Source organism: Canariomyces notabilis (genome assembly GCF_033297395.1).
Source record: "Canariomyces notabilis strain CBS 508.74 unplaced genomic scaffold N656scaffold_6, whole genome shotgun sequence".
NCBI lineage: Eukaryota > Fungi > Ascomycota > Sordariomycetes > Sordariales > Chaetomiaceae > Canariomyces > Canariomyces notabilis.
In genome coordinates, this window is record NW_027041828.1 from 495371 (window position 1) to 522537 (window position 27167).

Genomic DNA, 27167 nt, shown 5'->3' on the forward strand with positions numbered 1-27167 from the left:
TCTCTCAAGTTTCAGCAATGGAAGAAGGTTGACACCCCACCACAATGAGTTATGTAGTGGGCTCGGTGGGGAGTCAAGTAAAGGCGGTGAAGCAGCTACAGCCTCGATCTAGTGGCAGAAAAAAAGTTCCGGGTGCATGCCGCTCTCACCAAACCAGCCGCTGTGTCCCACCATAGAATATCGAGGCTGCATTCACCACTTGACCACATATCACAATGGCAGACTCGCCGGAAAAGAAGCGGAAGTTACCTATACATGGTACTCCTCAGTCAAAGAAAAAAAGAGTCGAATTTCAACAAGAACAACCCGCCATCGCAAGCTCTTTCTCGGTAACAAAACTGCGGAAGCCACAGGTCTCGCCTCCAGTTGTAGGTGAGGCTTCGCCGCTCGACATTTATTGAGACAGGCAACGGTGCTAATTGGAACCCAGCGCTGACCCCCGGGATTTCTCTTCCTGACGCCCTTCCATTCGATGTCTATGAGAAGGCTGAGCAGTCGACTGCCAAGCGGCGGAAGAGCGGCGGCATCCCCCCGCAATCCGAGATGGCGCTCTACTCCTCGGCACACAGGTCAATAGACTATATTGCCCGGGAAGAGCGCCGCGAAAGCGTGGACACACTGTTGAATCACTTCTTCGCCGTCATCGACCCCCGGACCGGAGAGGTGGAGGTGATCCAAGCAAAGAAGATGGTAGTGCGGGGGACGGTCCGGTCGAAACAGCCTGTCGACAAATCAGTGGAAAAGTCGCCTGCCAATGCAGTATGTCGAGATCCTCAGTTGCTGTGGTCGTCGCCAAATGATGCTGATTATGTTGCAGACATTTCCGGACATGAAAATGGAACTGGGCGAGACGTTCGGAACGAAGAAGGCCAAGAAGGCCCTCCAGGCCGTCGCAGAAAATGCCATGTTGGTGGCCCAGTCCAGCGGCAAGCTGGGTCAGAGCGACCGTGCTCTCGTCGATACCATCAGAGACTCCAGCCACCACATAGCGACGCGCGAAGAGCTCCAAGCTGCTGTCGACTCAGCACGACCTATACCTCGCGGCAATTTCGATGCCGAGGAAATCCAGGATGTTTACGTTCCTTCGGAAATCATCGGCGCCGACGTCCTCAACGCTATACCCGTCATGGACTGGCAAGAAAGTGTCAAGAAGATGGAGCCGGTACATGTTCCCTCTCGGTTCGTTGCCCACCGTATCAACCGCGTGGCAAGCAACGAGGATGCCGTGCAGAGATTGAGGGTCCTGCGCTACCTACTGTGGATGCTCGTTTTCTGGGCCACAACATCACAGGGAAGGGAACGCGGCACGAAGAACATAGGGAAACGAGACAAATTGCGACAGGCGATGGCCCCTGCCCCCGAGGTCGTGATTGAGAATATCCGGCGGAAATTCTCGGATAACGGCGTGATGCGCAAAGCGCACATCGACTTGCTCATGACGCACTGCTGCGTCTTTGCAAGCATCATCGACAATTTTGAAGTCAACACATTCGACTTACGGGAGGATCTTAAGTTGGAGCAGAAGCAGATTAACCAGTATTTTGTGGAGATTGGCGCTCGCGTAAAGACGTCCAAGGCGGGAGATAAGGTCAACCACATCGCGAGGCTCGCTCTGCCTCTACAGTTCCCCAAAATGCGACAGCCAGCCAAGCGCAGGTGATCGGGTGCATGGCGGGTTTCGCAATCGTCGGATATTCTGAGATATGGTGCCAGGAGGAAGGGGCGCGTATTGTATAAGCGATCTCGCTGGGTTATTGTACAATACGTAAAGGCGCCGCATATGAGGTATCTAACATAGAGAGAACCCGTTGGTGGGCATTAGCTGGCCGACCACAGTGCAAAGCTAGGACAGCGTCTGATAGAGCATCAAATAGAACACCGTCTTGGAAGAATCTGGCCTGTCCTATACTCATTGAAAAAGAAATCTATTCCACCTTGGATTGCAGTGCGCCGAAGTGCCGTTGCAGTGGCATCAGTGCGATCCAAAAAGGGGGTTAAGGGGGCACCAGCTGGGCGGGGACCCAGGTCCGAAATCCCCCCCTTTGCTCCTCGGAACCCCTCCACAAGCAAGCAGCCCTTCCAGCCCACAGCAGACACTGCTGGTCCAACAAACCCTGCGCTTCACGGCCATCAATCAGCTTTGCACAGACCACGGCAGGCAGATTGTAAAAATTGGGCCATCGGCCCGGGTCCGTAATAAGGCTGGCCCGAAGCCGGGTTCCCGTATCGTTGAGTTGTGCTTTTCTCGGCGCTTGAGCCGCATCCGCCACGTGGGAAGTTTGGGCTCTCCACAACCCGAACGGCAATCGCATACCATGACGACATTGTCTTTTTTGGCGAAACACGTCGCGATGCGCCTCAAGCGCGTTCTTAATGATGAATTTTGCGATTATGAATTGCGAATGCCCCTTTGATGTATTGTGACCCTGAGCTGTACAAGATGACAATAGTAAGAGCGGTAACTTGATACGCCTATTTGGGTATTCAATTTGCAACTCTATTCATCGTGGCTTCACAATGGCTAAATTTCTGTTCGCGACGCGCTCATCTGAATGACTTTGGTCGGCGGTGGATTGCGATTTTTCTGAGGTGGTTCACGAAGGGCGCTGTTGCCTGCAGGGGGCTATGACCCGCTTTATCCGAGTTTTCGTAGCTGTGATTGGTCGCATGCTCAGGTGTCAGCAGCCAACCGGACCCTCGCGAAGAGCGGAAGAAACGCGCGACTCTCCATCCCTCGCTCGCCTTCTGATCTTGCCTCGCTCGACTGGCCTCAACCTTGACCCGCGCAATCCTTGTTCGCCATTTTCCCCTGGTCGGACTTCGCGACTTTATCGATTCCTGGCCAGTCTTGCCTATGGCATAGTTTCCTTTTGGTCTGCGAGCCTTCCGTTGCTACTCCTGCTTTCCGCTTTCCGCTTTCCGCCCCAAAACCTGGATCACGCCCTGTACGGGTTTGCCTGGGTAGCATCTCTGTGTGCGCTCCTTCGACCGAGTTTGTCCTTATAGTTGCACTTTTTGGGGATCGTCAACTCAATTCTGCTAGCGACAAGGCAGATGCTCGCATTGTGATCGACTGGACTGGAATCACCTCGTAAGTCTCCGTTCTACCAATAGCTTTCTCTGCCCCCTCCCACAGTTGCTCGCGCAAGCCTACATTCCGTGCACATGTCTTGGTGTCGCTGGCTGACACACCATACCTAGTCGCTGCTTGTATCCTTGATGCTGCCATCACCGTGTCTTTGAAGAGCAGTCGCGGTCCAGAGAGCGTTGCGAGTTGCTGTACCGATTTCGAAGTCTGCGAAGTACATCCTGTCAGCGGAAGCTAGTAAACCATGCCGTCAAAGCGTAAACGCGACATTCTCGAGGGATTCGACCCCAATAAGTCGGATCCAGAAGACGAAAACTTCAACCCCAGCGAAGATCGACCGCGGCGAAGCATCAAGAAGTCACGGTCCTCGAGACCCAAGGGATCGCGCAAGCGATCCAACCGATATAGAGGCTCAGACATCGAAGACGATGAAGAGCTTTCCGACAGCGAGCAAGAAGACTCGTTTGGGGAAGATGAAAACGAGGACGATGAAGACGAAGATTTGCCTGTTAATGCGACTGGTCGGCGAATGAGAAAGGCTGCTGCCAAACAACAATCCTACAAAGAAAGCACTGACGACGAAGAAGACAGTGTGATCAAAGACTCGGATGAAGGGGAGGAGGATCTCGAAGAGGTGCCAAAACCACAAGGCCGTCCATCAAGAATTGTGGTTCTCAAGACGAACCCAAGAGCGCAGAGAGCCTCCAAGCGCGGCAGGGAGGATGCCCACCCTCCCCCAACGCGGCACACGAGAGCCCGCACTCAAGAAGCGGAAGAGCTTGTGGAGCTGTCGAATTCAGGAAGGCACGCACAGCCTGCCCGCGCATCCCGAAGTAAGAGCCCAGAAGCGCTAGCCCGGGTAACTCGTGTCACCCGTGCAGGAAAGGGTCTCAAGAAACTGCCTGATCCTATTGAGGAGGCAACACAGGAAAGCGATCCGAAGGACGAGCCTGACCAGGCTATGGATGAACGAGATGAACTCGCTCTTACTAAGCGTGAGGACGAGCCGGAAAATGGCAGTGGCCAAGACGATGCTGCTTCGGCAGGGGAGAGAGCTGATGACGCCGCCATGGAGGAGGACCAGCATGAAGAGCCTCCTCAGGCCGCAGACGTGCCAATCAACGAGGCGGACAATGATGATGATGACGACGATGATGCGCCAATTACCAGACGGACCCGGGGCAGTAGGAATAGCCAGGCTGCAGCGGCTGCAGTAGAGGCTGAGACCGATAATACACCAGGACGGCGTCGTCTGACGCGGAGATCACGCCTCAGAAGCAGAAAGAGCTTGCAAGAACCGAGCAGCGACTTTGAGCCTGGCGAGGAATCCGGTGAAGGTGAAGCCTTTGGCTCGGACGCCTCCAAGAACAACGGCGAAAACGAGGATGTTGAATCCACCCCGACACCTCGCGGGCGTGGTTCCCGTGCTCAGAGCAGAAGAAGCCGGCGGAACCGGCGCAACCGGCAAGACTCTGGGGACGAAGAAGTTGAGCTCGACAAGGATGAAATGGCGGAAGAGCTCGAGGAACTGCGAGAGAGCTCCAGGTCGCGACCGCGTCGCACTCGCCGGCGATCGCCGTCGATCCAGTATGAGGAGCCTGCCTCTAAGAAACGGCGCACAAAGCCAGTCAACTACAGCATCCCCGCCATTGACGCTGCAGTGCTCGAAATCGAGGAAGACGATGACGAGCCGGCTGCGACCCCTGCAAGGAATCGCAGAGGCGGCAAGGGTGCTAGCAGTCAGGTTTGGGAGCGCAATTTCAACAGCACCTACGGTCCGTTCGGCGGCGGCGGCGGGCCCGGGTCGCTGCTTGGCGGGCCCTGGGGCACTGGGGCAACAGGCGGCGTCGACTCTGACAGCAGTGATGACGAGATGGTTCAGCGGTCTGGCATTGGTGGCGCTGTTGGCATGACACCGACCTCAGCGGCACCGCCAGTTGGCCTGTTTAACCCCGTAGGCCAAACTCACAATGCCGACGGTATTGGAGGTCTGGCGGGGGCCACGCCCCAGGTCGGCAAGATCAAGAACCAGAAGGCCTTTGCTGACGCTGACCCTCTTGGGGTGGACATGAGCGTCGACTTTAGCAAGGTCGGTGGCTTGCAGGGCCATATCGACCAACTCAAGGAGATGGTCCAGCTCCCCCTTTTATATCCCGAGCTGTTTATGAAATTCCACGTCACGCCTCCTCGAGGCGTCCTCTTCCATGGCCCTCCTGGAACGGGTAAAACACTGCTTGCCAGAGCCTTGGCCAATTCGGTTGGCTCTGGCGGCCGCAAGATCAGCTTTTACATGCGCAAGGGAGCTGATGCTTTGAGCAAGTGGGTTGGTGAGGCCGAGAAGCAGCTGCGGTTGCTATTCGAGGAGGCACGGAGAACACAACCCAGCATCATTTTCTTTGACGAGATTGACGGTCTTGCGCCTGTGCGATCAAGCAAGCAGGAACAGATTCACGCTAGCATCGTCTCCACGCTGCTAGCTTTGATGGACGGCATGGACGGCCGTGGCCAGGTAATTGTGATTGGAGCGACGAACCGGCCAGACAACATTGACCCTGCGCTCCGCCGGCCGGGGCGTTTTGACAGAGAGTTTTACTTTCCGTTGCCCGATCTGGAGGCTCGTCGTTCTATCATTGACATCCACACCAAGGATTGGGGGATCTCCGATAAGTTCAAGAATGCTCTTGCGGAGAATACCAAGGGTTATGGCGGCGCCGATTTGAGGGCCCTCTGCACGGAAGCTGCACTTAACGCTATCCAGAGGACATACCCGCAGATCTACACCTCAAAGGAGAAGCTGCTGGTGGATCCTGATAAGATCACGATTCATGCTTCAGACTTTATGATCTCGGTCAAGAAGATGGTTCCTTCATCTGAACGAGCAACCTCGTCATCAGCCACCCCTCTTCCAAAGTCCGTTGAGCCCCTGCTTAGAAACCAGTTCAGGGCCATTTTGAAGGTGTTGGATAATATTCTACCGCGCCCCAAGAAGACCACCGCTCTCGAGGAAGCTATGTACGAACCTTATGAAGATGCCGACCACGGATTTGGTAGAGAGGCCATGCACCAAGAGTTTGAACGATCGCGCATATTCCGCCCTCGTCTTCTCATTTGTGGCGTTCCTGGGATGGGTCAGAATTACCTGGCGTCGGCAATTCTGCATCATTTGGAAGGAGTGCATGTGCAACCGATGGACCTGGCGACTCTGCTGGGCGATGGACGGGTAAGACTATGTTTCAACATGCCATGGTGGATACATTGCTAACCGATTCTATAGCCATTGGAGCAGGTGATTGTGAGTCGCTTCACCGAAGTAAAGCGGCATAAACCTAGTGTCATATTCATCCCGGGGGTCGACATCTGGTGGAACAACATCAGCGAAACCGCGATCACGACATTCACCACGATGCTGAGGAGCATACCCCCCTCCGATCCGGTCCTACTTCTGGCAACGGCGGAGTGTACGCCCGAGCAGCTTTCTCCTGAGATCCTCAAGGAACTTTTCGGCTTCTCCAAGCGAAATAGAGCGGTTGTTGAGCGACCAGAGCGGGTACGTGCCACTTCGACCGATGGTGACGACAAAGCTAACAAGTGCTAGGAAAACCGTCTTGAGTTCTTTGAGAACATCATCAGCCACTTGAGAAAGTCCCCAACCGAGTTCCCGGATCCCGTGAACCGCAAGAAGCGCACGCTTGAGGACCTCCCAGTTGCGCCTCCGCCACCACCAAAGACTCTTACCAAGGAGGAGATCAAAGCCCAACGGAAAGCAGATCTCCACCACCTGAACTTGCTGAAGATGCGTTTGCAACCGATCATGGATCAGATCCAGCGCAAGTACCGGAAGTTCAGGCAGCCGGTGATCCCACTTCAGCAGATAGCCTACCTCTTCGATGAGTCCGACCCGAATTTCGTTCGGCCCGATGTCGGCCAAGGCGAGACCCGGCCTTTCGAGATCGCAAAGGACAAGGAAGGGACGGAAGGAATCCGAGAAGTAGCGACGGGCAAGTTCTTTTACAACTTGGAGACGACAACCATTGAGGAGCGTCTAGCGAATGGCTATTATGCCAGGCCTATCGATTTCTATAAGGACATCAACAGACTGTATCTCGACGCTAAAAACATCGGTGATCGAGACCGGACGCTCAAAGCGAACGAGCTTCGGACCAACGTTGAGGTCGATGTCCACGAGGTTGCACAAATGCTCGCCAACCAAGGAATCAGGTTTGAGGAGATTTACCAGAGGCAGCTGCAAAGGGCGAGGGAGGCTGAAGAGAAGGCTCGCAAGAGGAAGGCGCTGCAGCCCGTCGTCGATTTGATCCAGTCCGACATTCCGGGCGACGGCGATAGCGACTCCCAAGGCCCGGTGGGAATTGGGCTTCCGCTAACACGGGATATGCGTACGACAGTGGCTAGGTTCCAGCCAATGAGCCCTCCGTCTAATGGACATCCCGATACGACTGACTCGCACCCTTTGACAAATGGGACGTCGGTGCCGTCCCGGCATGGCGGTGAGGATGTCCACATGGGCGGACTTGACGACGAGACCCAGCCCATGCCTGGACACCGTGCAGACATGGTCTCGCCACTTCAATGGCCGCTTCCACGGGGACGTCCTCCACTTGGAGACTCCAGTAGAGCAACCGCCGGGACGCACTTATCGCAGCGCTCGGCGATCACATCGGTGCCCCCTGGGGTATCCCCATCTGCCATCTTGAATGATGCATCGACCACCAAGACATCGGAGCTCTCGACCCACCGTGGCTCTGGTAACTGGAGCACGCAGCACACCAACGGCATGGCAAACAACCCAGAAGAGCCGTCTCAGCTCATCGACACGCAGGACCAGAATGCCAATCAAAGCAGTCATTCGGGTCCGAGCCAGTCGAGCTCGAGCCAACGAGACTGGGCACACTCTCAGGCAGACGCCATGGCCAAAGGTCTCCTTCCACCCAGGTTTGGAATGGGCAGCATGCCAGCGCCAGCACGCCGCATCTCTGAAGAAATCAGCCCATCCTCGTCGCAGCGCCCGTCACAGCACAAGCCGGCCACGGCCCTGGAGAACATTCTCAATGCCGGGGATAATAGCGGCTCAAACAGCAGCAACAACAGCGGGCCTGGTGCTCCTACCCCAGGCTCTGGCGCTTCGAAGGCAGGAAGCGGCCACGGGGCCAGCGCTCACTCTCGCCCTAACTCCAACGCGAACGCGAATTCGAACCCTAATTCTCAGCAGCTAGCCTCGGTCCGCCATTCTGGGTCGGCCACCTCCTCGCAGCAGCCCGTCATCCACGAGGGCAAAGTAAACGAGTTCTGGCAAGGGCTGGCGGACCGCACGGCGGGCTGCAGCGTCGAGCAGCTAGAGCAGATTTACCGCGAGCTAATGGACGAGATCTGGCGCACCCGCGACGAGTGGAACCGTATGACGGTTCTCTCGCGGATGATCTCGGTGTTCAACGACACGATAGGTGACATTGAGCTTGTCCAGGGTATGCTGGTTGATAGCCAGGGCAAGCGGGGCAAGAAGGACAAGGACGGTGAAGATGGCGAGGTTGGGGATGATGGTGCGGGCGAGGTTTTGGAGACTGTCGAGAGCCAGAGTCAGGAAGGCGGTATCTGGGGACCGAGTCAGCAGCATGGCCGGGCGACTCAAAGTCAGAGTCAGGGTCAGAGCCAGAGTCAGCCGGAGGAGGCTTGGGTTTATTTGAGGTAGTAGGCACGCCTCCGGTTCGGGATTTGGGGGTTTACCGATGGAATGATGATGTTTGGGTGTTTCCCAGGGCGGGCGCTCTTGTGGGGAGTCGAACAGAGGACCTGGAGCACGGAGGACGTTGAGGCGAAGTTCGCCAACTCCAAGGAGAAGTATTGAGGCAGGGCCGACCGAGCACCGTTCGCCTCTTGCATTTCCTTGGCAAAGTATCCTGTTTTCCCTGCCACGGTCGAGATGGCGCCGTTGTACATGGTCGTTGTACATGGCCAGGCTCTTCATCAGCCAACTCGGACTCGTTCCATCGAAGGGCCATTGCAGACCGCTCAAGGCGTTGCGCAGACTGAGAACGAAGCTGCAGCGCGCCGTCAGAGAACGGAGAAACAGCCCACTCAGCCATACAGTCACGTCAGCGCTTCCAACGCGCGCAGAAATCTTAACCTCTCGGTTCTGCCATCCGACGGGCTTGGCGAACCGGGGTGTCGCTACAATGCTGGGAGAATTCCGGTTGGGTTCCTACCTTTCTTTCGCCACCCCTCTATCGCAGCCTGTCGCTGCCGCCCCCAATGTTGACAATCCAGAGAACGGATTGCAAGCGCAAGTGGACGAGTTTCGTGAGGCGTTGCCAAGGATTGTCGAGAACATGGTCGGCGACAAGATCGCGCCGCTTCTTCTGTCGATTGAGCAGTTGAAGCAGGAGGTTACCTCTATGAAGCAGTTTCTCGAGGAGCGGCCTCTTTGGTGCCCGCTTCAGCAATAAGTCCACAAGCGGTCATGGTGCAAGGCCTGAGGAATGGACTATAGAGATGGGAAGGAAGGATAAAACATTTCTGTGGTTGTGTAACACATGATTGGACTGGGTCGAGGAGGCATCCTCGAATACTACAATGTGTTCATGAGCGGTTTTTCTGATGCTTTTCTCTCTCTCTTCGGGGCTTTCGGTTTTCTCTCTTGTCCTGCAGACCACTAGCTGTAAATCGGCAGGGAACGGGGTTTTAGTCTTGGGGCATTTCAGTAGATTGCGATTCCCTTGGCTCCTGCTGTCCCCTTTAGTTCCCTCGGGGTTTGGGATAGTTCAGCAATGCAAGTGAAATGAGTGCGGTCTCATCCTTGGTTGTGTCGTGCAAGCTGGATATATCAAAAATCGAATCCAGAGACGTTGGCTAGATTGGTGCGCACTTCGTTTGCGAGATTCCTGTCGTCATGGCCCGGACTCTGAGATATACCCTTATCTGATCAATGGCAGTTGGTGCATTTCGTACGAGCTAACGAGTTGAGCTAGGAGTTGTCTCCAACAAGCCAACTTACATGAAGGTGTGGTTGTTTTCCCGAAATACAGATGATCTCAACTCTGCTACTTCGTATGTACAGTGTTCGAGGCTGCGTCATCACCACATCTAGACGACAAGGAAAGATTCTGCCAGCACAATGATAAGCCTTGGGAAGGAGAGAAGGAGGGTGGTGCCGGGTGATGAGCTACTTCACACGGACTTGTCGAGGTACTTTGAGAAGGGGGGAGATCTGTTAGTGCAGCCAAATTTTTGTATGCAAAAATCATCCTCTCGACTACCCCTATTAACAGAGCTTCTGGTCTGGGGAGGTCTTGTACTTCCCGAGCCTATGTATGTATGTATGTACATCAGTTCCCATGCGACTACCGCTAGCAACCTAGCCTGGCTGCACCTACTGCCACCACTGCCTAGACGTTCAGGTCCCTCAGCCAAACATGGGCTAGCATTTTCCTTCACCTTTTTCTCCTGGGGGGCATGTCGTGACCTGAGACTGCGCCATCATTGATGCTCCGAACCTCAAATGCCCAAGACCTCCCCAGCGATGCGCTTACTCTTACACCCCGGAGGCCCTCACTTCCGTGACCTGTCACATCCCAACCAAGCCGCCGCCGGCACTTACCTAGTATCCTAGTATAGTAGTTAGGTTCTGCACTCGCAACCAGCACTACATGCTTTGTTGCCACTACTACCGGTAGGAGTAGTCCCCTGCCGTATCAGGAGCCCATGCGCTGTACATACAACTGCTGGTTCTTGAGAATCATCATGACCCGCTCCTGCCCTAGACCTGTAGAGCAACTAATGCTTACCTACTTGCCAGAAGGCCTTCTCGACACTACGGTCTGGCTATCGACATGTACGTTCGATGCAGGCGAAGAGATCACCAATGACAACATGCTGCCCACATCATGCCCCATACTAGTAGTGCTGACTACTAGCTGAGCCACGTCATGAGAATGTGCCAACATAAACGTCCCTCTCGCCTGCATTGAACGTACATGTCGAGAGTCGGACTGCATTGTCAGAAAAACGCCGTCTCGGTGCTACTTAAAGTGTTGCCCGGAACTTCACCGCCACCGAGGCTTCCTATGATCGATGCCCTCCTCAAACTCTATTACCAGCGAGTGTACAGTCACGTACTCTACACACACCTCCTGTAGTTGAGCGGTGGCGTGCCTGAAGTGGTACCTGGTATTTTTCGGCCTTGCTGGGTCGCCTCATCTCGAGATCAGGGGCGTGCTGCTGTGATGGGGATGGGTCAGCGGATACAGCTTGAAGAGGCATGACCGTAGATGCAATACGCGGTTGGGCCGTCTATGATATCAACAAGCGGCGTTCTAATCAGGGGTTTGAACGCAACGTGGTACTTAGTAGACAGGCACTACTAGTAGTACTAGTATGCAGCACTCCCAGACGCCGTTCACTACCATAAACTTTGCGCAGTGCTGGTTCAAAGGAAGCTTATTGAATGGTACAAACAATGGTATGACACCAATGATAGTAATGGTAACAAAGATGACGATGAGTATGAGGATGACGACATGAGAATGGGATCCGGACCCTGGGTCAGTATTTTGAACTCGGGCAAGACTTCCCAGATTCCACAACGGTTACAGCCATTCCACCATGCTGGGGCGAGTTGGCGATAAATGGGAATTTGAGTTGCCAGATTCTGGCAAAATCATCCCGTCCATATACGACGCCGACGAGAACCTGAACCCGGCGGCCAGGGCATAGACTTACCGTCTTTGAGACAGGAAAGCAAGTCAAACTTACAAGGTTACAGGACCGCATACAGAAAGGGTCCGCAGTCATCAAAGTAATGCTCAGTTGATTACTCATGAAAACACCATGTTCTAGGCTGGGTAACTACTAGTAACTAACATACGGTCTATCAACTTTTAATTGTGAAGCAACCTCCAGGCAATGCAAAGACCAACAACACCAACAAAAGTAAAAACAAGTTAAAACAGACCAATACAGAAAAGTAAGCTTTCACCCTAAAAACTAAGCATTGACTTCGGCGAACCATGTCCTCAACAGCGCCGCGAGTGCGCCCGGCAAGTCCTCCAGGTGGTGCACAATGAGGTAGTACGGGAAGGGGAACGAGTCCAGATAGCGGTGGATAACAATCTCCCCGTCCGGACCGAAGCGCGCCTCTTTCAGCTCCAACACGCTATGGCCCTTTTTACTCTCCCTAGCGTCGTCCATGACGATAAACACCACCATGATCCGCCGCTCCATAGCCTCCCTCAGCAAGGGCCTCAGCCGAGCATGGTCGCGGCTCTGCACGAGACCGTCCGAGAGGATGAGCGCGAGCTGCCAGAGATCTTCCTGATTACCGCCTCCGCGGGCCCCGGAAACCAGGCGCGCGTCGGCAAAGTGGTCGATGGTGGCGCGCAGCAGGCGGACCATGTCGGTGCCGTCCTGAGTGAAAGTGAATTTCTGGAGCACCCTGGCGCCCGCCTCGTGCGACGACGACGCCAGGGAGGGGTCCGTCAGCGGGTGCGCCACAAACACGTCGGTCCCGAACCCCAGCACGCCGACCTGCCCGGCCTCGAGCACCGCTAGCGCCCGCGCCACCATGACGAGCGACTCGAGCGCTAGCCGGCCGGATGAGGAGGATGAGGAGCCGCCGCCGCCGCCTGACGGCAGCATGGACGAGCTGTCGTCGACGCAGAGCAGGATCTGGTACGCCCGCTTGGACGGGACCGCCCGCCGCATCCAGATCTTGTCGCGCTTGTAGCTGGACGCAATGTAGGGGATGATCTTCTTGATGTTGAGCCGCTTGCCGGTGCGGAAGGACCCCGACAGCTTGGTCGACTGGGTTGGAGTGAGGATGAGCCGGAGTTGTGAGGATAGCGACTGGGAGAGGGCTTGTGTTTTGGTTTGGAACGTCGTCCACATCTCGAGCGCTTCCGCGTAGTCACGGAGCGGTCTGGCGTTGCCGTCTTCTTCGCTGAGGTGCGTCGCTAGAAGCTGAGTTGATGTCTCCTGTACGTCTTCATCCTCGAGGTCGTTTGGAGAGGCTTCGGTCCGTTGCATCCCCTCGTCCTCGTCGGCCTCGTAAGCACCCTTGCGCATAGCGACTCCGGACCGGCCATCCTCGCGGTCGTTCCGGGGAGCATCCTGCGGCTCGGCCTGCTCAGCTTCCTCCATTTCGACATCGGCCTGATCTTGGTCTTCTTGTTCATCCTCAAGCAGAGCCTGGTTACCGTTCTGATCCATCTCGGTGTCGACCGCCATCGCATCATCCATGGGACGAGCTTCTTCGTTGGTGGCAGTACCCAGGGCTTGCGTATCGGCCTCGGCGGTCTCGTCTTGAAGGTGCTGGAACTCGGCCTGAGCCATGTCTTCGGCTGGCTTTTGCCTTGCTTCTTGGTTTTCCGCGGCACTCTGGATATCGCGCTGGCTCCGATACCACCTCTCCAACGCATCTCCGAGTCTCTTGAACGGCTGAGCATCCATAGAATCCCTGTCTTCGGCCTCGTCGGACGGCCCTTGATCTTGATCCAGACTCGAAAGAGCGCCCTTGTTGCCGGGTGCCTTGTCATCCTCTGCTGACTGTTTTCCCAGCGCACCCTGCTCTCTCTGGGCAGCCTTGTTCTCGGATCCATCGTCTTGCATGTCGGTGTCCTCTTGCGCTTGGCCTCCCCCGTTATGTACGTCGCTGGGTGGAGCGTTATCCTCGTTTGCCCCAGCCGTGTCGTCAGGCAAGGGCAGTTTTTGTTCCTCCTTTTCATCATGGCCCTCCTCCTGCCCCTCTTCTTCCTGCATGTCCACATCCATCTCCTCTTCCCTTTCCCCAGCTGCATCAATCTCCTGCTCTTGCTCAGCCTCTTCCTCGGGAATGTTCTCGTCCTTTTGATGTTCCTCCTCACCCCTCTCCTCCTCGGCATCCCGCTCGGAGGCGTCATCCTGTATATCCGGATGGGTTTCCTCTGGCTTCTCCACATCCGACAAGTCATCCAAATCGTCATCCTCCCCGCTCTGCTCGTCTCCATCAATCTCAATCTCCAAATCTTCAGGCAACGCCAGCGTCTCATTCTGCTGCACATTTTGATCCTGCCGGTTCAGCTCCTCCTGAGGCATGCCCTCCTCTTCTTGTCCAGGTTCCGCTTCGGCATCTTCATTTCCATCCTCCCCAGCCTCCTCAGGCGGTGCGTTCCCCTCATCATGCTCATCTCCCGCCTTGTCCTCTTTCTTTTTCCCTTCGGCCGCCGCACTTTGATCCTCATCCTTCTTCCCCTTCTCGTTCTCACCCTGCTGATCCTTTTCCGCCTCATCCTCGCCACTGCCATCCCACATCTTCTCATCCACCGCCGTCGGATCCAGGTCATCCACGTCTCCGGCCTGCTCCTCCATCTCGTTCTCATCCTCGTCCTCCCCATCTTTATCCTTCTCCCCGTCCTTTTGCTCATCCTCATCTTCCGCAGCCACGCTGCCGAGCTCCCCTTCCAGCTCATCGTCACCCATGTCGACGGCGTCCTCGTGGTCTTCAATCTCGCCCTGCGTCTTGTTGTTCGGATCCTGAGCCAGCTCGGACAGGTCCTCGTCCGCCTTGATGTCCTTGCTAATGTCTTCCGCGCCCTCACCCTCACCGAGGCCAGTGCCGCTCTCGACGTTGCCCGATTCGCCTGCCTTCTCGTCGCTCTTCTCCTGTGGCGTGCAGAAGCCCTGGCCGGCGATCTGGACAAACGAGGATGAGAGATGGTAGCCCAGGCGGCAGGTGGCTCGGTGGAGGTTGGAAAACTGAGCAAGGTTCTGAGCGCAGGCAGAGGCGTACTGGATAAGGACCGGATGGATGAGGCGGAGGAGGGCCACAGGGACAGTGGTCGGTTGGCTGGAGGAAAGAGCCTTGAGCTGCTGGATAAGGGACTCGACTTCCTCCGTGATTTTGGCCATGCGGAGGGCGTCGATAGACCTTTGCAGGGCGTCGCTATATTGGACAAGCCAGCTGGGGTCTTCTGTCGTCATAGGAAGGGACTGAGCAGCCTTCTGGAAGTTTTGCAGGGCAACGAGGATCTTGCCTGAGACTGTCAGGGCTGCAGTGGCGAAGGAATTGATGTCGCTGCTTGAAAGGTCGTTGCTGATCTCTGTCTCGTGAATCTCAAAACACCGTCCAATCTGCTGCATCACGAACATCAGATCGGGTCGCTCCGCTTCAATTATGTTGAGGTCGGTTAGAAGTAGTTCCACCTCCTCGAGCACATCAGCCTGGAACTTGTCGCCGGCAGACGAGCTGAACCCGGTAGGCAGACGGGGCAGGCTGTCATGGGCAGCGTCTAGCTTGGCGAACCTCTCCACCCACTGCCCAAGTTTGTGACAAACTGCCTCATTATCCGTGCCGCCAAGTTTGCCATGGACCTCCACAAGGTAGGCGCCAAACTTGAGCATATGCACAAACCACCGAACCATCTGCCCATGGTTCGTCGCCATCTCTTGAGGTCTGAACGAGCCTTCTTCAACCAGCGACAGCTCCCTAACAAAGTCAAGGACGCCATCGAGCGCGTTCTTTGCCATGGCCGCCCTGGACAGGAACTGCCGCTGCCGGAACATGACATGCAGCACACCCTCCAGGTACCCGATGCTTCGATGCACTACCTCGCGGTTCAGGTCCTCCGAATGCTCCAAAGCAGCATGTCGGAACAGGGGGGCAAGATCTAGCGTCTTGTGGTAGAAATATTCGATCGCATCCAGGCCCGAAACACCACCGACATGAGGCAGCATTCTTGAGCCGACGAGGACCATTTGGGTTGAGCTCTGCTGCTGCAAAAGGTTGGTGCCCAGGTTCCGACTGAAACCCATTGCGCGGAGTGTCTTAAGGGTGTCACTGTAGAGCGTAACCTTGCGCGTCTTGAGGTGGCGGACGAGCTCCTTGTTCTCGTCAGTCAGCGTGCCGGGGGTTTCTTTTCTCAGCGATGAGATGGACGAAACGAGATCAGAGATATAATTGTCTAAGGTCTCGGCAGCATTAATTGTAGGAGCAGGCACAGATCCGTGCTTCGACATGGCCTTGAGGACGACAGGCAGGTTAGACATTCTGCTCCAGTGTGGATGGCTCCCAATGGCCGGCAGCATCTGCTGGCAGAGCACGAACGCCTCACGGTCGGCATGGGCCTCGAGAAACTTGAGCGCACTGCCTGAATCAGGGACAGTTGAGTGCCCCTCTTCGTCCGGAAGCCCCTGATCAGTGATTGTTTTGACAGGCTGTTCCAGCACGGCGCGGAACTTGCGCACAAGCTTGAAGAGCTTCTGGTGCGACTTGCGCGCGCTCTCTCTGAGCGCGTCAATGTTCTTGTCCCTCCACTTTGACATCAACAGAACATCCTTCATGCTCCTGTCCAGCGGCGCCCTGCCAGCGCGAATCGTTTCACCGACTTTGCGTTCGTATCGGCCGTAAAATGCGATAAAGTTTTGGACGGCATCGCGGATCAGACACATGGCAGGCTCATCTAGAACGAGCAAATCCAGCTGGCTCTTAAGTTGCCTGAGTAAACCCAGGCGGGCAGCGAACTGGCCCATAGTCGCGCTGGTGAAGTAGGACTCCAGGATTCCCAGGAGCTTGACAGCGTGATCCTTGAGGTCCAAGCCCTGCTGCAGAATGGAGCATGGCTCGAGAATCACCGCGCCATATGCAATGAACCACCATGACTTGGCATCATCATGGTTCTTCTTGACCTCGGCGTCAAACAATCTCGACCAGCTTGACAGCTCGAGACGGCGCCAGTCACAGATGGTGTCTCTTAGCTTCTCATACAGCGCTGTAGCCTTGTGGGCCTTAATTGCCCAGCCACCCTCCTGCCATTCGTATACGTGAGCGTGTAACCGTTCAATAGGGGTGATGAGCTTTGCCAGCGGGTCGTCAATTGCCATCTCCAGCACCTTGTCGCACGCCATGACCACGTCAGCCAGGGTCTGGTGGTGGCCAATTTCATCAATGCCCTGCAGCTCCAGGAAACGCTTTCTAATGGCATTGACAAGATTGAGTACCTTCCGGACCTCGGCAAGGTTGGTATCCGTGTAGAAGTTGTAGTCGGACGAGTCAGCACTCGAGGTGAAAGCCTTCATCTGCTCCTCAAAGACGAGGAATGCCGCAGGAAGAAGCATGCTGTCCAGTTCAGGCTCGGCTACAGCAACGTCCCGTTTCTCCCGCGCAATCTTGCGAGCAACCCAAGTACACAGTTCTTTGATGCTTTGCTGCGCTTCCTGAGTCGATAGGAAAATCTTTTCGTGCGCCTCGGCCAGCATGACGGACAACTCACGACCACCCCGACGAGGCGGTTTTTGTTTTGGCACGCCGTCCTCATCAGGGGTATAGTCTGGGAAGAGCTGGTCGAATTCTTCCTGGTCAAACTCTTCCTGATCTTCCAAGCTGCCCTTGAATTTGAACAGACTGGTCTTGCTCTCCTCAAGTTTCCGGTCTGCCTCCAACTTCTTGCTCCATTCCTCGTGGAAAGCTGCAAGTGACTCATGGAGGGAGCGTCGTAGGTAAACCGGAAGCTTGTCAAGACCTTCCACGGCCGCGACGGTCTGGACGAATGAAAGAAACTCGAGCGAACGAAGCGGTAGTTCTGACGTCTCTGCCTTCCACGGATTCCCACCAAGAAACGGTGTAATCCCTGCCAGAATTTGAGAGTCACCGGCTTCAGTCCGGGTTATCGAGCCAATACCCCGGCTGAGGGAGAGACCTATTCTCAGACAACGAAGGAAGCTAACCAAGGGCATTGTCAAGTCCTGGTAGGCGTCGAACCGCGTTTTCAAGCGACCGATCAGCAGCGCAACATTCTGCTCAACGAGCGCCAACTGCTCCGTGGCTTCATCGGACGACGATGCCATCGAGCGCAAAAGGGTCTCCGCAACATCGTTCCGAATCAACGCGTTCAGGACGTTATTGAATTCTCCTTGCAGGCCGCGAAGTTCGGCATCACCATGCCTGTAGATCGGCTGAACAGTTGGCGGCTCGCCTAAGCCTCCCGCCTCTTCCATGAGAAGCTGCGCACGAAGACTGGCCCGCTGCCCGGTGAAAGCAAGCTGGAACGCTTCAAGGGCCGCAATTTGCCTTTGCAGGCTCTGATACAGCTCTTGGTGCTCTTCTGCTTCGATCTGCGCTCGATGGTGAGGATCAAAGATTTTGTCTGGAACAAAGAGCTGGACACAGCCCAGAGCGAACCGGATCCACGCGACAGAAGTATACGCAGACCGTGGTAGTGAACCCCTGGCCGGCGCTGACAGTGCCAGCAAAGCCTTGGAGAAGTACGTCTTGAAGATAGAGCATAGGTGCGGAGGCAAGGATGTCTCAGAGAGTTGGATGGGATCGCCTTGCTCAAGCCACCCAAAATCGGTTCCATCAACATATCTGCTTTGTAGCAAATCTTGGTACATCGCGGGAATCTTTCCTTTGCAGGACTCATCATGAGCAGACATCACCTCATCCATCAGCTTCAAAAGGAGCTGCTCGGCTTTCTGGAGCGGATCCGTCGCCAGCGCCTCGGACGCGGCGCTAAGCGTCTTACCCATGACGGGCATCTCCGTCTCCAGGGATCGTAACTCATTCAGACTTGCCGATGAAGCCGTATCATACTTGAGCAGTAACGTTTTGGACAAGGACCCATCCCATGGGTGGACGTCGATGTTGTCCTGGGCAAGTATATAGTCCACCGCTTGCAGAGGGGTCCTTCTTAGGCACTGCAGCCGCATCAGGCTAGCGGAGGGCACGTTGGATAGGATATCCACGTCTGACGATTCCAAGTGCATGGTTGCGTTACAAGAAGCTTGGTGCAAAACGAGTGCCCGCCTCAGACCCTCGAAGCCGGACGCAAAGAAGGGTTGGTGGGTTGTGGAATGTTCCCCGGTACTTAACTCGAGGGCAGTTATCTCGGACTGCAGATCCTTAACCAGACCGGCAGCATCACCCTTGCCGGTTCTAATGAAGGCGTATACCCTTGCCATAGAATCCTGGATACTCCGGAGAGTAGAGAGGTTAGCATCGACCCGCCAACGGAGCGAATCGAAGCGATCTGCGAGGCGTTCCATCTCCATGACCTGCTCCAAAGTCTGCGGGTCCGGGATGGGTTCGGGACGCAGATGATGCCAGAGAATTTCCATGCTAAGCCCGCTTGAAAGCTTGAACCCAATCACAAAGTCGCGCTCCAGATATGCTGACAACGCCGAAAGCAGCTTGTGATCATCATGCTCTTGCAAGACAGCCATGCTGTGCTGCAGAAGCATCGACCCCTGAGTCAGGTGCGCCTGGAACCGGGCCTCTTCGAACGAGGCGGCAATCAACGACTGAAAAGTCCGTTTGAAGAACAGCATCAGTCGTCTCAACACGGAGATGCGTTGCTTCCAGGCATCAGACTCTTCCGCTCCCCCGCATACGAATGCCTTGACCGCGCCGAGGACCGACGAGAGAAACCTCACAGCATTGGCCGTGGAGTCCTGGGATAGTGAGGCGACTTTGTCTGAAACCCAAGATCGCTGAAGGCGGTTCATGGACGACGGTTTGCTAAGGTTGACTCTGCCCAGCTGGGCCTCCATGACCTCCTCCAAACGTTGAATATCGAGGTAGAGCTCATAACAATTGGCGAGCCAGTATGCCAGCCCTTTGCGCCCTTGTTCTAGAAGGGGTATCATAGGTGAGTTGACGAGTGGATGCAGCGGCATCAGCATCCTGTCTGGAGATGGAGCATACAAGCTGGCAATGGACTGTCGTAGAGAGCCAGCATCTTGGGACTGAATGAAGGATAGCAGTTGTTTCAAATGTCTGCTTGCCGCTGAAGATCGAATCAGTAGTGGTGGCGACAAGTCATTGAGTCCTTCAAGTATTGCCCGAAGATACGCATCCAGGCGGCTGCTATCTGCAAGAGACAGAATGTCAAACACCAGGGGCGCAAGCTGTCCATCTTCAGTTTCGCCCTCCAGAACGCTCGCTGCGGTGTGAAACCTTTGCAGATTCCCTTCAATCGGCGCGATAGCCTGCGCAGGAGCATTGTGCGGAGGTAACCCGTCAAGGTAGATCTCAACTGAGCGGTTCCTCATAGCACGCGAGAGCTCGCCGTATCGGGGTTCAACTGTGAGGAAGATCCTAAACTCTGGATGAGGCTTGATGATTCTCGGCTCACCTCCTGGGCCGCTGTGTTCGTTGATGCTGAGGACACCATTTGGACGCTCAAGAAGAGAATTGAGTCTGTCAAGTACGGATGCGCTGCATAGGTTTGCATTGTCCAGGACGAGCCAAGCCCCAGTCTCGACTGCGCGAACAATCACACCGTCGAGCCACTCGAAGCGTGGATTTTCCAAGGTCAACGGCTTGCGAAGGGCTTCAGAAGCTTTCGAGAGAAGCGTGGCAAGCTTCTCAGGGATGGACGAGTCGGTTTGCAGAGCCTGGATTAGCGACAGGATATTCTCGAATTGGGATACATCTCCCGTCACAACATGCAGAGCAGCCATGAGCTCCATTGCTGCATTGGATACAACATCTGGAAGAGTACGCAGAATCTGAGCTTGAAGTGCCTGTCGAAGTTCTGACAAGCAAGCTTGCACTTCCCGGTGAGGATCTGCCTGCTCGAATCCTCCGATGAGATCCATTGCGTCCACATCCGCATTGAGCGGGAAAATGACGAGAGACTTCCCGGCCAGCGCCGCGACGTAGGCTAGTAGAGCAGATTTCCCGCTGCCTGAAGGGCCGACCAGGATACACGGAAGATCCTGCTCGATTGCAATCATGACGGACTCAATCTCCTTGAGTCTCGGCACTGGGTCGATACAGGGGAAAGCGGTCTGTTGTGACAGGGGGTTTCGTTTTAGGGTCGCAAGACCAACCTGGCCGAAGTAGGGGTTGATATCGTGGTACAGGCCATGATCTCGAGGAAACCGCTCAAAGACTTCTGTAAAAAGTCTATTCACTTCCTGCCGGTCTCGACCTGTCCTAAACCGCTGTCGGATAATCACATCCAAGTAGTCGTCCGGCTGCCGACCGGCCAGCAAAGCATCGCCTGAAGTCAACAAATCACCCCATCGAAGGGTATCTCTCAGGTTGAATTCCCAAGGAGAACCAAGGGCCCCAAATGAGCGCCGGCTAACAACCTCGTCATCAAGTCTGGACATGAACTCAATGAGCCGGTGCTGTGTCTCTTCTCCGATCTTGTGGAACTTCTTGGCTGTGATATGTAGCAGATCCTGCTTTGTGAAGACATCGGAGTACACGACGATAAATCTGTTGACAAACGAGCTGGGGAGCCCCTTCCGACCACCACCCTGATGATGAGGATTCTGAGCAGCAAAGAGCTTGAAGTCGGGATGCCGTTTGAAGACCTGGTCTAGCTCTGCAATGTATACCTCGCCACGGTGGTCCAGGCATGCGTTCAGACCTTCAAGGACTGTCTGAGAAGCCAAGTTCATTTCCTGTCAAGGCCCAGTTAGTTTGGTATTGGTTTCCGCATACGAGTGACTCAGGAACTCACATCCAGCAACACCCACTCGCCCTTCTGCATGGCCTCCAAGAATGGTGCATTCTGCCAGACGAAATTCCCCGCCTCGGCCCCCTCGACAGGCACATCAGTGCCAAACAAATCCATCAAATCCGTTTGATCCGACAAATTGATCCTCGTCAATGGGCGCCCGCAGGCCCGTGCAAGCGCAGTGATCAGTGTCGTCTTGCCTACGCCGGGGTTACCTTCCAACAAGATTGGCTTCGTTCCCTGCAGCGCCCTGATGACGCGCATAGCATTCATCTTGGTAGTTGGCACGCTGAACTCGCTCCCGGCATCGGCATCACTTCCCAATACCGACCTACTGACGCTGAAATCCCCAATAGAGAGCAGATTCGCCTCGATTTTGAGTTGCGGCTCCTGGAAGTACAGTGTCGTGAGATCGACACCGCACAGCGCGCTCAAGTGTTCCAGGCACATCTGCCTGTGTGAGGCCATCTCTCTTGGATCAAGGGCAACTAGAGCAGACGGATTGGCACCGATGGTGTCAATGAAAACCATTGCCGCTCCGTGGAGGAGTGCAAGCTCGTACGAGGGAAATCGGCAGGTATTCATGAACTCTACCCACGCGAGTATGTCCCGAATAGAGAAGGCTGTGGCAGACGAAGGGCGAAAGGTTTTGCCAAACCAGGAGGAAAATTCAACAATGATCCGGGAAATGGGTTTAGGCAGCTTCTTGCTGTGCTGCTTGAACCTGCTGTCGAGCTTAGAGACGACAATGTCATGGACATCATCAGCCTCAGACAGTGCCGGCACCCATATCTCGGTGAAGCGGTTACGCAGCGCGGGAGAGAGCTCCTTCTTGCCAAAGTCACCGCCGGGATTCATGGTGGCGAAGAATTGGAACCCTTCTGTAGCCTGGACAAACGAGTCCGTGATACCCTTTTCGGCAAGGAGAAGAGTGCGCTGGGGTTCAAGCACCGAGTTAAGACGCTCCAAGACGGAGTCATCCGCGAGAGAAATCTCATCCAGCAGGAAGTAGCTCCCTTCTTTCATTGCATGGACCAAGCTGCCGTCGCTCCACTCAAAGAGTGCTTTGCTTCTGGTTGCGGCGGTTTGGATCTTCGTCCTCAGGGACTCGGGTAAGATAGCCAGGTCTTGGGGTGGCAGGGATCGGTACCAGTCCTGCAGCGTCTCCAGTGAACCTTTGGCGTTTCCCAAGATGGCAGCAGCCTCCTCGAGGTCCCCGAGCAGGGAGTCCTGGATGGCTCCGCGGTTTCGCACCGGCCTCTGTGAACCTATAAGGTCGCCTGTCTCGGTGTTTTGATGGGCATTGACAATGTGCAACTCCTTTTTCTCGAACTCGGCTAGCAGCTGGCAGACAGTAGTTTTGCCGCAACCAGTCTCACCCACCAGCAAAACGGGCTCGTTGTTTCTGACAGCCCGCTTCACCAACACATATAGTCGCCGCATTGCCTTCGTCCAAATGACTCCCTGACTGTTCGTTGCTCGAACATTGCTAAGCTCGGGAGCGGTATCCAGGTTATAGAGGCGCTCTGGGTCGATGGTCACCTTGAAGACATCCTCGATGACTTTCCTGACCTCGTCTCGCTCTTCCGGTTTCCGTACACGCTCAGCGAGCAGCATGAAGCCGTGCTCTGCAATCTCTTGGCGCGTGTCCGCCTCCCTCAATGCCCACCGGAAGAGATCTCTAAGCGTGGCAAAACTGTTCTTCTGCTCAAACACACGACTTTCTTGACGGAGACGTGTGAGTTGTTTGTATACGGCAACGATGCGGCGGCAGTCCGATGGCGCCGTGTTCCGACTTCGCTTCTGTAGGATGGTCTCCAACTCGCTCTCCGGGATGTCATCGAAGTGAAGTTCCAGAAACCTGTTGCGGAAAGCACGGGACAGCACCTTTCTGCCACCATATAACCCAGGTGGATTTTGCGTGGCAAAAAGGCAGAAGTTTTCCGCTGGCCGCACAATCTCTTGGGTCTCGGGGATCAAGAGTTCTCGGTTGTCGTCAAGGAGACGATTGAGAGCCTCCAGGACGTCGGTAGGCGCCAGGTTCAGTTCGTCCAAGACGATCCATGATCCCTCCCTCATGGCCTGGACCAGCAGGCCTTCTTGAAACTTGAGCTTCCCTTCAGAGTCTGAGACGTAAGTCCCAAGGTACTCCTGGAGATCGGTGTGCTCATGGTTGTTGATGCGCACAAACTTGTTGCCGGTGTAGTTGGCTAAATACTCAATCATGCTTGTTTTGCCCGCAGATGTCGGCCCCTGAATCAGGATGGGGTATCTGCGGGTGGATGTGGCGCGTACCAGGTTCAACAGGTTCCTCTCGACGTAAGGGGTGATGATGTAGTCCTCTCTCTCGACAGGCTGCTCGTTTCCCTGCAAGAGCCAGTATTGGTGGTCTTTATTCCTGTTCCTAAACGAAATATAATTCTTCCCATCATTGGGCCGCTTCGGTGGCTGGGTGAGGATATTAGATCGCTTCAGCAGATGATGCTGTATCAGGGGCATAACAGTCCGCTCAGACTCTTCGCTGAGGAGTGTTGTGAAGCACATGCAGAACCCTTCGTAAAGGGCCCGCTCAAGGCCGTAAAAGGGAGAGACATCGTTGGCGTAGGTCAGAACTCGCGTCAGAGTTCGAAGGCTAAAATGAGGCACCTCGTTCGCCTGGTCCACCAGCGTTTTGAGCTCTGCGCGCTTCTTGATTTCGAGATAGAGTTCCGCAACCTCGTCAGCCAAGCGATCAATGGTACTATTGTTCCCTTTCAGATATGTCTTGATGATGGTGAGTAGATCCTTCTTGTCTCTGTCCGGGCTCCCGACATAGATTTCGGTGAATCGAGACCTCAAACCAAGCGGAAGGTCACGTTTGCCGACATCAGTCGCCGGGTTCATGGCACCGAAAACTCGGAAATTTGGATGCGCTTGAATCCTCTCAATTTCTCCCGTCTCCGAGAGGAGAAGAGACGGGCTAGTCTGAAAAAGCCCTGCAATGCTCTCCAAGGTATCCGGAGAAGCGAGATTGATCTCATCAAGCAGAACCCAATCTCCATTTCTTGCGGCCTTGACAATCTTGCCTTCGACAAAGGCAAACGCAAATCCCGCGGGGCCACTCGCAATCTGTCTATCAAACTGGTCTAGACTTTGCGAGAACATGTCCCAACGCGGCTTGAGATCTCGTAGACGCTGCAGTTTCGTCGACTCCGTCTTCCGCCGCTTCGCAGGCTGCTCGCCCAGGTCTCCATTACTGACCTGGCTACCTTCCAGCTTAGCCAGAATCGCCTCAAACATCTTAGGTGCCTTCCGCCACTCCCTAGAGACTTCTTTCCACCGACCTTTGGCAAACCGCTTGGAGATGCGCTCCAAGTATTCCTGGTTCTTTTCGGCAGAAACCCCAGTTTTTTCAAGGAGTTCCTCAAACTCTTCCTTTAGGGGCATCGCTAGGGTCTGTGAGCTGACGGGCTTGAACCCACCCAGCAGATCGCCTGCCTCGCTCTGTTGCGACAAGTTGACGGCAACTAACTGGTGCCCAAGTGACTCCGCCAACTGCTGGACGACAGTGGTCTTGCCGATACCAGTCTCGCCGACTAGGAGCAGTGGCTCCCGGTGTTTGACGGCGACCGCAATTTGTTCCAGCAGTCTTTTGGCATGCACTGTCGTAGCGAATGGCCTCTTTGACTTGGCCACTCTGCTTGTCCGTCTCGGTTTGATAAAGGAGGCGCGCCCGATGGTTAGTCTCGATTCACCGTCCTCCAGTTCCGGGACGTAACTCGTCAAGTAGTGCTGGACCCTTTCGGGAGAAAGATGCATCTCTTTGGCAACGGCCGAGATCAGTATGTTGCGCGACGAGGGCTCATGCATACTGCCAACGAAGCAGTCGACAGCCTCGAGGAACATTCGGTCTCTCGTAGTGTCTGTGATGGGCTCATCGCCCGTCTTGCACCCGGCGGCACGGAGAATGTCCTCGAGTCTGGCGCACCATTTCAGGAGATCTCTTGTGCCGATCGGCCGGTCGAGGGCAGTCCGGCTGAGAGTCCGACGGGTCGACCCGCTGGTGGAGGCGATAAGCTGGTCAAACACGGCCAACACGCCAGGGACGTACTTGTGCAGTAATGGATGTCTGGCATTGATAACCTCTGTCAAGTCATCTCGAGGCAGGGCTTTGACGTGCAAGAGCTGCCAGAGGCGCAGTCCGATTAAACTAGGCAGATTCTCCCTGTCGTCCATGCCGAGCAAGGTCCGCACGGTAGCAAACATGCGGAAGCCGTTAGATGCTTGAATGCGCTCCCCACGGCCGGGAATCAGGAGCTCCCCACGCTCAATGAGAGGCAACAAGGTGCTCATGACCTCGGTTGGTGCGCGGTCAAGATCCTCAATCAAAACCCACCTCCCTTCCTTTACCGCGGTGGTCAGGACTCCGGGGCGCCACTGAAAAGAGCCGGGTTTGGAGTCTGTTGTGTATAAGCCGATCAACATTTTTGCGTCGGTCTGCTCGTTCAGGTGCAGAACCACAAGCTCCTTCTGCTTTCCCAATTCCCTCGCCATTTCGAGGACTAGAGAAGTCTTGCCAGCCCCGGACAGGCCATGGAGCAGGACCGGACCAGGCCGCAGCAACAGGCTGCTGAGACTCTCAAGATTTTCAATGGTTGTCGGTGTTAGTGCTAAAGTGCTCGGTGTATTTCCGGAACCCAAAGGTCGCGGGAGGACAGTTTTGCCATATTTGACAACAAGAGGGGTTAGGCTTTGCGTTGGGATCCGCGACTGAGGAGGTTCGGCGGGCCCTGCTTCTTGTATACTACTGCGAAGGCGGCTGACCTCTTGACTCCTTGCATTTTCATACAGGCTGAGGAACGTAAAATCCGCCATCCTCCCGTCCAAGTCCGCAACGAGACCGGTATCCCTGGGAATGTGCCTGCTGAGCAGGGCCTCGAGCTTTTGGTCAGAAGCGTCATGAAGCTGGCAGAAAAGCCTGACGGCGAGATATCTGACGGCAGGGTTCTGATGGGCGAACAAGGACTGGAGCTGAGATGGTCTTGAGAGGGGCGAAAATGTCCTCTTGTCAAAATTGTTGAGCCTCCACAGGGCTAGTAGAACGACAGTGAGGTCCTCATCTCGAAAAGAGGTCAGATCGAGAGAGTCGAGCACCCTTGAGGCGGGATTTCCTACTACTCCTGCGCCTGCTCCTCGAAGATGAGAGACGAGGAAGACAGATAATGACGGCGAAAAGGGCAGAATCCTGGCAAACGATGCGAGAACTCTCACATCGAGCTTTGGGTACCAGAGGGTCCATCTTGCGCAGATATCTGCAAAAGCAGACTCGAAATGCGCAAAGATCCTGTCGGTGACCGGGGGGATGAGGGCAGCATTGGCGATGGCTTCCAAGAGCTGCGTCGAGTGGTCGTCTTGGATCACGAGGAGCAGCTCGGGCGGCAAAAACCGCAGTGTTGCCGCATCGCCGAGCAGAGACTTTCTCTGCCGGCTCACATCGATCATGGCCATCTTGGGCCCGTTCGAAAGGGTGTGTTTTTCTGTCGATGCTAGCTCATTTGAGCTTGCAGATAACTTTTTCTGAATTTTGCTCAACTCAGTCGCATGCGATCTTGAACTTTTTAGTGGGGCAAGTCACAGTTTCTGCAGCACCT

The 27167-nt window shown here is 55.2% G+C and overlaps 5 protein-coding genes across 5 annotated transcripts; 4 read left to right on the top strand and 1 right to left on the bottom strand.

Moving 5' to 3' along the window:
- The first annotated feature begins 132 nt into the window (after nucleotides 1–132).
- N656DRAFT_576592 (RNA polymerase I associated factor, A49-like protein) lies at nucleotides 133–1827 on the top strand. The gene is made up of 3 exons (XM_064810158.1): nucleotides 133–372; nucleotides 431–759; nucleotides 818–1827. The coding sequence occupies exons 1-3, from the start codon at nucleotides 216–218 to the stop codon at nucleotides 1658–1660; spliced, it is 1329 nt and encodes a 442-aa protein (XP_064671760.1). The 5' UTR covers nucleotides 133–215; the 3' UTR covers nucleotides 1661–1827.
- A 642-nt stretch (nucleotides 1828–2469) lies between these two features.
- On the top strand, nucleotides 2470–3224 carry N656DRAFT_576499 (uncharacterized protein). The gene is made up of 2 exons (XM_064810156.1): nucleotides 2470–3091; nucleotides 3202–3224. Exon 1 carries the CDS (start codon nucleotides 2626–2628, stop codon nucleotides 3004–3006), a length of 381 nt encoding a protein of 126 aa, XP_064671761.1. The 5' UTR covers nucleotides 2470–2625; the 3' UTR covers nucleotides 3007–3091; nucleotides 3202–3224.
- Nucleotides 3225–3332: 108 nt separating this feature from the next.
- Nucleotides 3333–8792, top strand: N656DRAFT_705925 (AAA-domain-containing protein; the record flags this gene model as incomplete). Its single annotated transcript, XM_064811311.1, has 3 exons — nucleotides 3333–6308; nucleotides 6363–6635; nucleotides 6684–8792. The coding sequence occupies 3 exons, from the start codon at nucleotides 3333–3335 to the stop codon at nucleotides 8790–8792; spliced, it is 5358 nt and encodes a 1785-aa protein (XP_064671762.1).
- Nucleotides 8793–8922: 130 nt separating this feature from the next.
- On the top strand, nucleotides 8923–9843 carry N656DRAFT_576501 (uncharacterized protein). The gene has a single exon (XM_064810157.1). It carries the CDS (start codon nucleotides 9052–9054, stop codon nucleotides 9544–9546), a length of 495 nt encoding a protein of 164 aa, XP_064671763.1. The 5' UTR covers nucleotides 8923–9051; the 3' UTR covers nucleotides 9547–9843.
- Nucleotides 9844–11962: 2119 nt separating this feature from the next.
- On the bottom strand, nucleotides 11963–27097 carry N656DRAFT_843755 (midasin). The gene is made up of 2 exons (XM_064819105.1): nucleotides 21541–27097; nucleotides 11963–21481 (listed from the first exon to the last, which is right to left on the bottom strand). The coding sequence occupies exons 1-2, from the start codon at nucleotides 27022–27024 to the stop codon at nucleotides 12083–12085; spliced, it is 14883 nt and encodes a 4960-aa protein (XP_064671764.1). The 5' UTR covers nucleotides 27025–27097; the 3' UTR covers nucleotides 11963–12082.
- Between the last annotated feature and the right edge of the window lie 70 nt (nucleotides 27098–27167).

Bases quoted from the DNA above. Each gene is read 5' to 3' on its own strand.
- N656DRAFT_576592 (XM_064810158.1), top strand. From the start codon at position 216: ATGGCAGACTCGCCGGAAAAGAAGCGGAAGTTACCTATACATGGTACT. The intron at 373-430 runs GTGAGGCTTCGC...ATTGGAACCCAG, and splicing joins GGTCTCGCCTCCAGTTGTAG to CGCTGACCCCCGGGATTTCT. The intron at 760-817 runs GTATGTCGAGAT...ATTATGTTGCAG, and splicing joins AAAAGTCGCCTGCCAATGCA to ACATTTCCGGACATGAAAAT.
- N656DRAFT_843755 (XM_064819105.1), bottom strand. From the start codon at position 27,024: ATGGCCATGATCGATGTGAGCCGGCAGAGAAAGTCTCTGCTCGGCGAT. The intron at 21,482-21,540 runs GTGAGTTCCTGA...GGGCCTTGACAG, and splicing joins GCGAGTGGGTGTTGCTGGAT to GAAATGAACTTGGCTTCTCA.
- N656DRAFT_576501 (XM_064810157.1), top strand. From the start codon at position 9,052: ATGGCCAGGCTCTTCATCAGCCAACTCGGACTCGTTCCATCGAAGGGC.
- N656DRAFT_576499 (XM_064810156.1), top strand. From the start codon at position 2,626: ATGACCCGCTTTATCCGAGTTTTCGTAGCTGTGATTGGTCGCATGCTC.